This window comes from Ostrinia nubilalis, chromosome 6 (assembly GCF_963855985.1).
Source record: "Ostrinia nubilalis chromosome 6, ilOstNubi1.1, whole genome shotgun sequence".
Taxonomy (NCBI): Eukaryota; Metazoa; Arthropoda; class Insecta; order Lepidoptera; family Crambidae; genus Ostrinia; species Ostrinia nubilalis.
Genome location: NC_087093.1, coordinates 15,661,218 through 15,671,822, shown reverse-complemented (window position 1 = coordinate 15,671,822; position 10,605 = coordinate 15,661,218). Strand labels below are relative to the sequence as shown.

At 45.5% G+C, this 10,605-nt stretch overlaps 1 protein-coding gene across 1 annotated transcript in view; it reads right to left on the bottom strand.

Moving 5' to 3' along the window:
- Positions 1–227: 227 nt before the first annotated feature.
- LOC135072709 (phosphopentomutase) overlaps positions 228–10,605 on the bottom strand; it is a 28,044-nt gene continuing 17,666 nt past the window's right edge. Inside the window, exons 8-14 of the mRNA XM_063966737.1 lie at positions 6,945–7,041; positions 6,346–6,445; positions 5,693–5,814; positions 4,911–5,087; positions 3,004–3,100; positions 2,501–2,654; positions 228–997 (exon numbers count right to left, since the gene is read on the bottom strand). Of these exons, the coding sequence (XP_063822807.1) occupies positions 904–997; positions 2,501–2,654; positions 3,004–3,100; positions 4,911–5,087; positions 5,693–5,814; positions 6,346–6,445; positions 6,945–7,041 (841 nt within the window). The 3' untranslated portion in view covers positions 228–903. The remainder of the gene's footprint in view (positions 998–2,500; positions 2,655–3,003; positions 3,101–4,910; positions 5,088–5,692; positions 5,815–6,345; positions 6,446–6,944; positions 7,042–10,605) is intronic.

The following is a 10,605-nucleotide window of genomic DNA, read 5'->3' as shown; positions in this document are numbered from 1 at the left end:
AGTTCTAGGTACGCTATGGTATATAAATACATTATAGAAACATCTACAGGGTGTTAGGTAAATGGGTATATGAGCCGACACTAGCCCATGTTAACATGGGCATATAAATGGTATGGTGATGTCAGAAATTTGATTTCATCATTTTATTTTTTTTAATTTTCATACAAAATAAATTTTATAAAATCCGATTTGTATGAAAAATAAAATTATTAAAATGATGATATCAAATTTCTGACTTCACCATACCATTTATATGACCATGTTAACATGGGCTAGTGTCGGCTCATATACCCATTTACCTAACACCCTGTATACAAGTATTAGTAGAATAAAATATGGTGCTAATCTCTGAAGTAAATTCAATAAAATGAATTTAAATGTACAAGAACAATCACTATTATAAATTAATGTAAGTAGGTAATAATAAATGTCTCTCGCCACGTTTGTATGCATTATGGTAATCTGGTAATCGCAATAGGGTTTGAATTAGTTCAAATTAAATACTTTATGAGTAAGTAACCTTACCATCAAGTGAATAAAATATTTTTGGTTTTGATTTGAGTGTGATTGAGGTCAAACATAAACTCGGTCTGACATAATAAAAATAAAAAGTACATAATCCCTAATCAGGGAATGAGGGTTTTTGCGATTAAAAAATCCGCCAGATGGCAATACGTAGACGCGAGGTCCAAATGCTGCATGATTGGTTATTTTTGACATGACATTGACAGATATGCCAAACCTCACGAGAAAAAAAGTTTATGGAATTATTATTTGATATTTGAATGCATATAAAGCCAGAGTGGTCCGCAATTTTACCTAATATTTATTAAGTAATGGATGCACTTAAGCACTTTATAACGAAGGAATATTGCAAATGCAACGTAAAATTTACCGGTGCGTTTACGCTATGAGCCCATTCTCCTTAGGCTGAAGAAGCTCCTCCACGAATTCTTGAACGATGTGCTGAAGTTTGAGCTTCACTTGCTCACGTTCACTGCAAAGGGAAACAGTAATAGTTATTTTCATTGGACATTGGAAAATATTTAGTGCCCTAATGTAGACAATATAACTCAAAGGTGACTGACTGACTGACATAGTGATCTATCAACGCATAGCCCAAACCACTGGACGGATCGAGCTGAAATTTGGCATGCAGGTAGATGTTATGACGTAGGCATCCGCTAAGAAAGGATTTTACGGAAATCCACCTCTAAGGGGGAAAAACGGCGTACGGAAAATCCACGCGTACGAAGTCGCGGGCGGCCGCTAGTATAACATAACAATAGTGCGCCAGCGTTACTAATGTCATTGTGACACGCCTCAACTTCAGTATAGTTCCAAAATACTAAACTCTCCTATCCATGACATTGACAGTGGGGCGCCACCGTCAATACCGGATCGCTGGTTCCGATTTTTGCCATGTTGGAAACCATATAGTTGAACGATGGTAGCGCCCCCCTGTCATTGAGTTTGGTGGGACAGTTCAGCGTGGGTCGTCTTTACATGTATAGTGCGCGTGTCACTGATGTCACATAATAATATGAATCATGACACATTTCATAATATTTAGTGCCTAAAGTAGATGAAAATATTACTATGACACACCTCACCATGTCACTGCTATCACTGTGATACGATGCGCCCCGTAGCGACTGTAATGCGCAATGCAGTGAGAAAGTGCCACTGATGTCAATGACAGGCCTCGATTGTCATAGTACATTGTACATTACAGTAAGCGTCAAATAATTAATGAAATAGTTCGTGACACCCGGTGGCCAAAAAGTTGACAACACACCCTTTTTCCAATGGCAACAAAGACGTGTTGCGAATGTTTTGGCAACTTTAGAGTGTCACGAACTGTTTGACGCTGGACGCAGGCCGCTACCAATCAATCAACGTGGAAAGCATTAGGGGAGGCCTATGTTCAGCAGTGGACGTCCTATGGCTGAAATGATGATGATGATGATGATGATGATGATGATGATGATGATGATGATGAACTATTTGACGCTGACTGTACACGAGTATAGATGACTCACGCTGAACTGTCCTACCAAACTCAATGACAGGGGGGCGCTACCATCGTTCAACTATATGGTTTTCAACATGGCAAAAATCGGAACCAGCGATCCGGTATTGACGGTGGCACCCCACTGTCAATGTCATGGATAGGACAGTTCAGTATTTTGTAACTATACATTGTCCAGTCAGCGTCAAACATAGTGGCCAAAAAGTTGACAACACAACCGTATTCCAATGGCAACAAAGACGTTGCGAATGTTTTGGCAACTTTAGAGTGTCACGAACTGTTTGACGCTGGACGCAGGCCGCTACCAATCGATCAACGTGGAAAGCATTAGGGGAGGCCTATGTTCAGCAGTGGACGTCCTATGGCTGAAATGATGATGATGATGATGATGATGATGATGATGATGATGATGATGATGATGATGATGAACTATTTGACGCTGACTGTACACGAGTATCACCCGCTCACCTGTCAGTATCAGCATCGCAGACGAGCTCGGAGTAGTACTTAAGCTTTGGCTCGGTGCCACTGGTGCGCACAGTAACCGACAGTCCGTTGTGGCAGCGGAACATCACCATTTCGCCACTCGTGTAATCTTGGTCCAAGCCCGTTCCCAGAACGTCTAGAGAAAACATATAAAATACACTATTTGACACCGATTGACATAATTTTCTGTCAAAATGACGCATTATTTGATAGATTTTGTATCAAGTTGATGACAGTACTATTTTACAAAAATGACTTTTTATTAAGGCTGGGTTACACTACCTTATTTTAACTATAACAAACGTTAAGAGTCTGTCAAACTCCATACAAATTCACCGGTTATGGTTATAGTTACAGTTAAAGTAGCGTAGTGCAACTCAGCCTTGGAGGTAGAGCTACGTCACACTAGTGTGATTTTTCTGCACTTTTTGGCTATAATTTATCAGTGACATTTCAAAGTTATGATAACACCATCTAGTACTTACTTAAGTGTTGTTCGCCCACGACAGTTTCAGGGATCTTGACGCCAGCCGTGAAATCCCTGATGTAGGTGATTTCACACGAGCCAACTTTCTTTGGGTACTGCAAGATAATAAGAAAAACATTTATGACATATTTCTAGAAAATAGCTTCTGATAGATGCTGTCTATGACGCATTCCAGTTGCTAGAGACGTGATAGCCCTTAAGGATGGTATACACAGACCGCTTTAGGCCTCAGCCTCGAGTTTAGCGGGCAGCGGGGCGGCGGCGGTAGCGGCGCGGGAGCGGCAGGATCTTATGCGTAAAATCATATAGACCGGTTCTCGAAAACAGCGGCGCGGGAGCGGGCAACGAGCGGGCAGCGCACTCCTTCTTTTGCCCACAGTAAATCGAGCGTTAGGAATAAATTTGAATCGAAATAAAATTGTCGCCGTTGTTCAGACATTTCGTTTGCGAATAAAAACAAATATCTCGACAACACAACCCCGATTACCCCGAACACAACACTTCGCCGCTAAAGCGCCGCGCGAGCTGCTCGCTTGTTTCGAGAACGGGTCTGCGTTGCCCGCCCCGCTCCCGCGCCGCCGCCGCTCCCGCCCCGCTGCCCGCTAAGTTCGAGGCTGAGGCCTTAAGGTCATAGCACACTTATCAACCCAGAAAGCGATCAACGCCGTACTGTCTCACACCGCGAAGCGATGCGAGGTGTTTACGTTACTGTGCAGATAAGACTATGTGTGCGTTGCAGTTGGGAGTTTCATACAAAGAATATTGACCTCCTCGAGTTAATACCGTTAGGGGAGAGCGGGGCTGAAAGTGCCGGGGGTAAATTGTTTCGATGCAAATATCTCGACAACAGAAAGAATTAGATATGTGATCGTATTATGTCGCATGTGGCCAACTGTTAGGCATTATGCGACATAATACGATAACATATCTTTCTGTTGTCGAGATATTCATAATGCCTAACAGTTGGCCACATGCGACATAATACGATAACATATCTTTCTGTTGTCGAGATATTCATAACGCCTAACAGTTGGCCACATGCGACATAATACGATAACATATCTTTCTGTTGTCGAGATATTCATAATGCCTAACAGTTGGCCACATGCGACATAATACGATAACATATCTTTCTGTTGTCGAGATATTCATAATGCCTAACAGTTGGCCACATGCGACATAATACGATAACATATCTTTCTGTTGTCGAGATATTCATAACGCCTAACAGTTGGCCACATGCGACATAATACGATAACATATCTTTCTGTTGTCGAGATATTCATAATGCCTAACAGTTGGCCACATGCGACATAATACGATAACATATCTTTCTGTTGTCGAGATATTCATAACGCCTAACAGTTGGCCACATGCGACATAATACGATCACATATCTTTCTGTTGTCGAGATATTCATAACGCCTAACAGTTGGCCACATGCGACATAATACGATCACATATCTTTCTGTTGTCGAGATATTCATAATGCCTAACAGTTGGCCACATGCGACATAATACGATCACATATCTTTCTGTTGTCGAGATATTCATAACGCCTAACAGTTGGCCACATGCGACATAATACGATAACATATCTTTCTGTTGTCGAGATATTCATAATGCCTAACAGTTGGCCACATGCGACATAATACGATCACATATCTTTCTGTTGTCGAGATATTTGCATCGGAACAATTTACCCCCGGCACTTTCAGCCCCGCTCTCCCTACGATCCGTTTCTTGGTTAATTAGTGTGCTTCGTCCTTTAGCGTTCTTCGTCAACTGCTATTGTTAATTAATTTAGTATTGTCAAATATAAATTTTAACCCTTTAAAACGACGCGAATTTTACTTGCATACAGCAACACTACTTTATTTTTAGCCACACAATAGCCAACCATACCTGCCCATGCCCATGGTAGTTCCTGATTCTGCGGAATATGTTCTGCATGACGCTTGATTCGTGGCAGATGAAGTACGCGTTGTGCGTCACGTGGTACCCGTACTGGGAATACAGGGTGTTCAGTTGTTTCAGTAGAGACGAACCGCTGGAGTATAGGTGCGACGCTAGCGACGCCACCTGCGGAAAGTTATAGTATTTTGATAAATGGCAACACTTAAACATTTACTAAAATCGCTTGCCAAGATTATTGTGAAAAAACGCCAGAAGGGGTTCAGTTGTTTTAATTAAAACGGGGAAGGGGATGGCTTGAATGTTTGTAATACAAAGAGAAAAGGGGAAGCTCGGCTATAGTATTTTGATAAATGGCAACACTTAAACATTTACTAAAATTGTGTGATTAATGCCCGTTTGCCAAGATTATTGTGAAAAAACGCCAGAAGGGGGTGTTTAGATGTTTTAATTAAAACGGGGAAGGGGATGGCTGGAATGTTTGTAATACAAAGAGAAAAAGGGAAGCTCTGCTGTTTGAAGTAAAAAGGGAAAGGAGGTGGCTAGGTAGGTTAAAATAAAATGGGGATGCGGATGGCTCGGTTGCTTGAATGAAACAATAAGGCTGGGTTGCACCACCCAACTTTGACCGTAACTTTGACGATAACCGGTGTTTTTGTATGGATTTTGACGTTTGTCAAAGTTAAAGTAAGATGGTGCAACCCAGCCTAAGAGTGCCTCGGTTATTTCAAACAAAAAGGCTATGTTTATATTATCTATAAACTAAATCTCACCTGTACAGCGGCCGAGACTCCGTCCTTATCGGGCACACGATGGTTGCACATATAGCCGATGGCCTCCTCAAACGCAAATAGCGGCAACTTGCCTTGCTGCGCCAGGAGGAGTGTGGTGTTGCCTGCAACAATACAATATAATTTATTTTGGAAATCAGCTGGGCTAGAATACAGGCCGTGGTAAAAACGCCTCTGTGGTTTAGTGGTAAGACCACCTGCTTCAGACGCAGAGGTCCCGGGTTCGATTCCCAGTGGGGGCAGATTTTTCTGTTCGGTTTCGTTGGTGGTAGGGCTTGTTCTAAGTCCGCCTGGCTAGCTACCACCATCTTACCTAAGTCTGTCGCCATAACAACTAATGTTAACAGCATTGTTGTGTTCCGGCAGTTAGAGGTAAGATAGCCAGTTCGTGGTTGAGGATTCCGGGTGAAGCTCGCTTCCACCTTCGGCCTGATCGTCACTTACCATCAGGTGAGATACAGGCCAAGAGCTTCCTCGTTGTGGATAAAAAAAAACGTTATCGATGATTTTAGATAAACGGGCTTATCGTGTAAAGTCGATAAAATGGCGTGACAAAAGCTTATCGCTTATCTTACAGGTTCTAAAGTGTTGGCCAGATGGGTTGGGGAGTGGAGAGACACTTTAATCAATCTTACCCATCCACTTGAAGCCAGTGAGCGTCTCCACGAACTCGCCTTTGCCTTTGACGATTGCCCGCAACATCTTGGAACTGACCACGCTTGCGATCACGTACACCTGAAGTAATTTATTAATTCTATTTAGTCGGCCGTTTGGTGTAGTGGTTCAGATCGAACGAACTATGCCGAGAAGTCCCGGGTTCGAATCCCGGTCGGGCAGAAATTGAAATGATGAAATTTAATTTCTGTGACAACTGGGTATTTTCTATGTATAATATGTATGTATTTACAAAAAAAGAGTATTTAAGTACAAGCTTTGCTTAGTTTGGGACTAGCGGCGCAGTGTAAAATGTTCAAGAATATAATTATTTTATCTATCGAACGATATCTAGGGATTAATATGAACCCTACCTAAGTCTGTTCAGGTAGATCTCGTCTTCAGAGACCACACTGAAGCGATCGTTGAAAGGCGAACGACACGACGGGACATTGTTAAGTTGTTTCATGTAATTGTTAAGAAATCAAGCGATTTGAAGTCGTCAAAACTTTCTGTGACAGAAGGAACTTACGGGGGCAAAGCCTCAATCAAAAGCTACTTTTTAAGTAAATAAACAAACCTCGCTCGCATCGTTCCGTTTAGAGTTCTGTTCGAGCAGCCACCAACCCAGCAGAGCACCCATTTCGTTGCCCGTGAATACCTTCCACGATTTGGTACTGCAAATAAAAAAAAAAAAAATTTATTATTAAATTATAGTCCGGTCGCCGAGCACGTAGAATTTTGTCCAATGATCACAAGCTACCTATCCTTATCGCTCGCGCGTAATTATATTGCTGTCGCGACTGTGCGACGGGCGCCCGCAGTGAGAGTGCGAGACAGACTCAATGGCTATAAACGCTTATTGATGGCTAGAATAATCTCTTTAATAAGCCTATGTGACGATGCTTGTTGCTAGAAGATGCTTATCGACGACTATCTTGCAGCTGTAGTATGCGCGTCACTACGCACACACTCACGTCCCATAGGTAGTAATAAGGTTATACACTCTTAATAAATGGGCTCTTAATATGCAGTCACTCTACTTATTTAATCGTCCCGACACCCAACATTGCATGGCGACCCTGTCAGTGCTGCTCACGCAGCGCTGAATAGATGGTTTGGAATAAACAAAGTGAAATAAAATAAATTAAAAATTAGGTGAAAAGTGAACAAACGCCCAACATTGCACAGCTGAAAGACACTTGTTTCTAAGAGAGCAGCTCCCTAGACCTGTGGTCCCGCTCGGCGACGGCCAGGCGGTCGGCGTCGGGGTCGTTGACCAGCAGCAGGCGCGCGGCGCTCCGCTCGGCCAGGCCAGTGCTGAGCTCCAAGCACGCAGGCTCCTCGGGGTTGGGGAACACTACTGTCGGGAACGACGGCTCTGGCTCTTGCTGGGGCACGCTTATTGGGAGCCAGAAAGCAATGTGGAAGATGCCTATTGGGGGCTAGCTTGTTGCTGGAAGTCGCCTTTTAGAGACTATTTAATTGCTGGAAGTCGCCTTTTAGAGACTCGCTTGTTGCTGAAAGACACTTGTTGCTAAGAGAGCAGCTCCCTAGACCTGTGGTCCCGCTCGGCGACGGCCAGGCGGTCGGCGTCGGGGTCGTTGACCAGCAGCAGGCGCGCGGCGCTCCGCTCGGCCAGGCCAGTGCTGAGCTCCAAGCACGCAGGCTCCTCGGGGTTGGGGAACACTACTGTCGGGAACGACGGCTCTGGCTCTTGCTGGGGCACGCTTATTGGGAGCCAGAAAGCAATGTGGAAGATGCCTATTGGGGGCTAGCTTGTTGCTGGAAGTCGCCTTTTAGAGACTATTGTTGCTGGAAGTCGCCTTTTAGAGACTATTGTTGCTGGAAGTCGCCTTTTAGAGACTAGCTTGTTGCTGGAAGTCGCCTTTTAGAGACTATTGTTGCTGGAAGTCGCCTTTTAGACACTAACTTTTGCTGGAAGTCGCCTTTTAGAGACTATTGTTGCTGGAAGTCGCCTTTTAGAGACTAGCTGGTGCTGGAAGTCGCCTTTTAGAGACGTTTGTTGCTGGAAGACGCCTTTTAGAGACTATTGTTGTTGGAAGTCGCCTTTTAGAGACTAGCTGGTGCTGGAAGTCGCCTTTTAGAGACTCGCTTGTTGCTGGAAGTCGCCTTTTAGAGACTCGCTTGTTGCTGAAAGACACTTGTTGCTAAGAGAGCAGCTCCCTAGACCTGTGGTCCCGCTCGGCGACGGCCAGGCGGTCGGCGTCGGGGTCGTTGACCAGCAGCAGGCGCGCGGCGCTCCGCTCGGCCAGGCCAGTGCTGAGCTCCAAGCACGCAGGCTCCTCGGGGTTGGGGAACACTACTGTCGGGAACGACGGCTCTGGCTCTTGCTGGGGCACGCTTATTGGGAGCCAGAAAGCAATGTGGAAGATGCCTATTGGGGGCTAGCTTGTTGCTGGAAGTCGCCTTTTAGAGACTAGCTTGTTGCTGGAAGTCGCCTTTTAGAGACTCGCTTGTTGCTGAAAGACACTTGTTGCTAAGAGAGCAGCTCCCTAGACCTGTGGTCCCGCTCGGCGACGGCCAGGCGGTCGGCGTCGGGGTCGTTGACCAGCAGCAGGCGCGCGGCGCTCCGCTCGGCCAGGCCAGTGCTGAGCTCCAAGCACGCAGGCTCCTCGGGGTTGGGGAACACTACTGTCGGGAACGACGGCTCTGGCTCTTGCTGGGGCACGCTTATTGGGAGCCAGAAAGCAATGTGGAAGATGCCTATTGGGGGCTAGCTTGTTGCTGGAAGTCGCCTTTTAGAGACTAGCTTGTTGCTGGAAGTCGCCTTTTAGAGACTATTGTTGCTGGAAGTCGCCTTTTAGACACTAACTTTTGCTGGAAGTCGCCTTTTAGAGACTCGCTTGTTGCTGGAAGTCGCCTTTTAAAGACTATTGTTGCTGGAAGTCGCCTTTTAGAGACTAGCTGGTGCTGGAAGTCGCCTTTTAAAGACTATTGTTGCTGGAAGTCGCCTTTTAGAGACTATTGTTGCTGGAAGTCGCCTTTTAGAGACTAGCTGGTGCTGGAAGTCGCCTTTTAGAGACTAGCTTGATGCTGGAAGTCGCCTTTTAGAGACTATTGTTGCTGGAAGTCGCCTTTTGGAGACTAGCTTGTTGCTGGAAGTCGCCTTTTAGAGACTCGCTTGTTGCTGAAAGACACTTGTTGCTAAGAGAGCAGCTCCCTAGACCTGTGGTCCCGCTCGGCGACGGCCAGGCGGTCGGCGTCGGGGTCGTTGACCAGCAGCAGGCGCGCGGCGCTCCGCTCGGCCAGGCCAGTGCTGAGCTCCAAGCACGCAGGCTCCTCGGGGTTGGGGAACACTACTGTCGGGAACGACGGCTCTGGCTCTTGCTGGGGCACGCTTATTGGGAGCCAGAAAGCAATGTGGAAGATGCCTATTGGGGGCTAGCTTGTTGCTGGAAGTCGCCTTTTAGAGACTAGCTGGTGCTAGAAGTCACCTTTTAGAGACTATTGTTGCTGGAAGTCGCCTTTTAGAGACTCGCTTGTTGCTGGAAGTCGCCTTTTAGAGACTATTGTTGCTGGAAGTCTCCTATTAGAGACTAGCTTGTTGCTGGAAGTCGCCTTTTAGACTATTGTTGCTGGAAGTCGCCTTTTAAAGACTAGCTGGTGCTGGAAGTCGCCTTTTAGAGACTATTGTTGCTGGAAGTCGCCTTTTAGAGACTATTGTTGCTGGAAGTCGCCTTTTAGAGACTATTGTTGCTGGAAGTCGCCTTTTAGAGACTAGCTTGTTGCTGGAAGTCGCCTTTTAGAGACTTAATTGTTGCTGGAAGTCACCTTTTAGAGACTAGCTTGTTGCTGGAAGTCGCCTTTTAGAGACTAGCTTGTTGCTGGAAGTCGCCTTTTAGAGACTAGCTTGTTACTGGAAGTCGCCTTTTAGAGACTATTGTTGCTGGAAGTCGCCTTTTAGAGACTATTGTTGCTGGAAGTCGCCTTTTAGAGACTAGCTGGTGCTGGAAGTCGCCTTTTAGAGACTATTGTAGCTGGAAGTCGCCTTTTAGAGACTAGCTGGTGCTGGAAGTCGCCTTTTAGAGACTATTGTTGCTGGAAGTCGCCTTTTAGAGACTAGCTGGTGCTGGAAGTCGCCTTTTAGAGACTCGCTTATTGCTGGAAGTCGCCTTTTAGAGACTCGCTTGTTGCTGGAAGTCGCCTTTTAGAGACTCGCTTGTTGCTGAAAGACACTTGTTGCTAAGAGAGCAGCTCCCTAGACCTGTGGTCCCGCT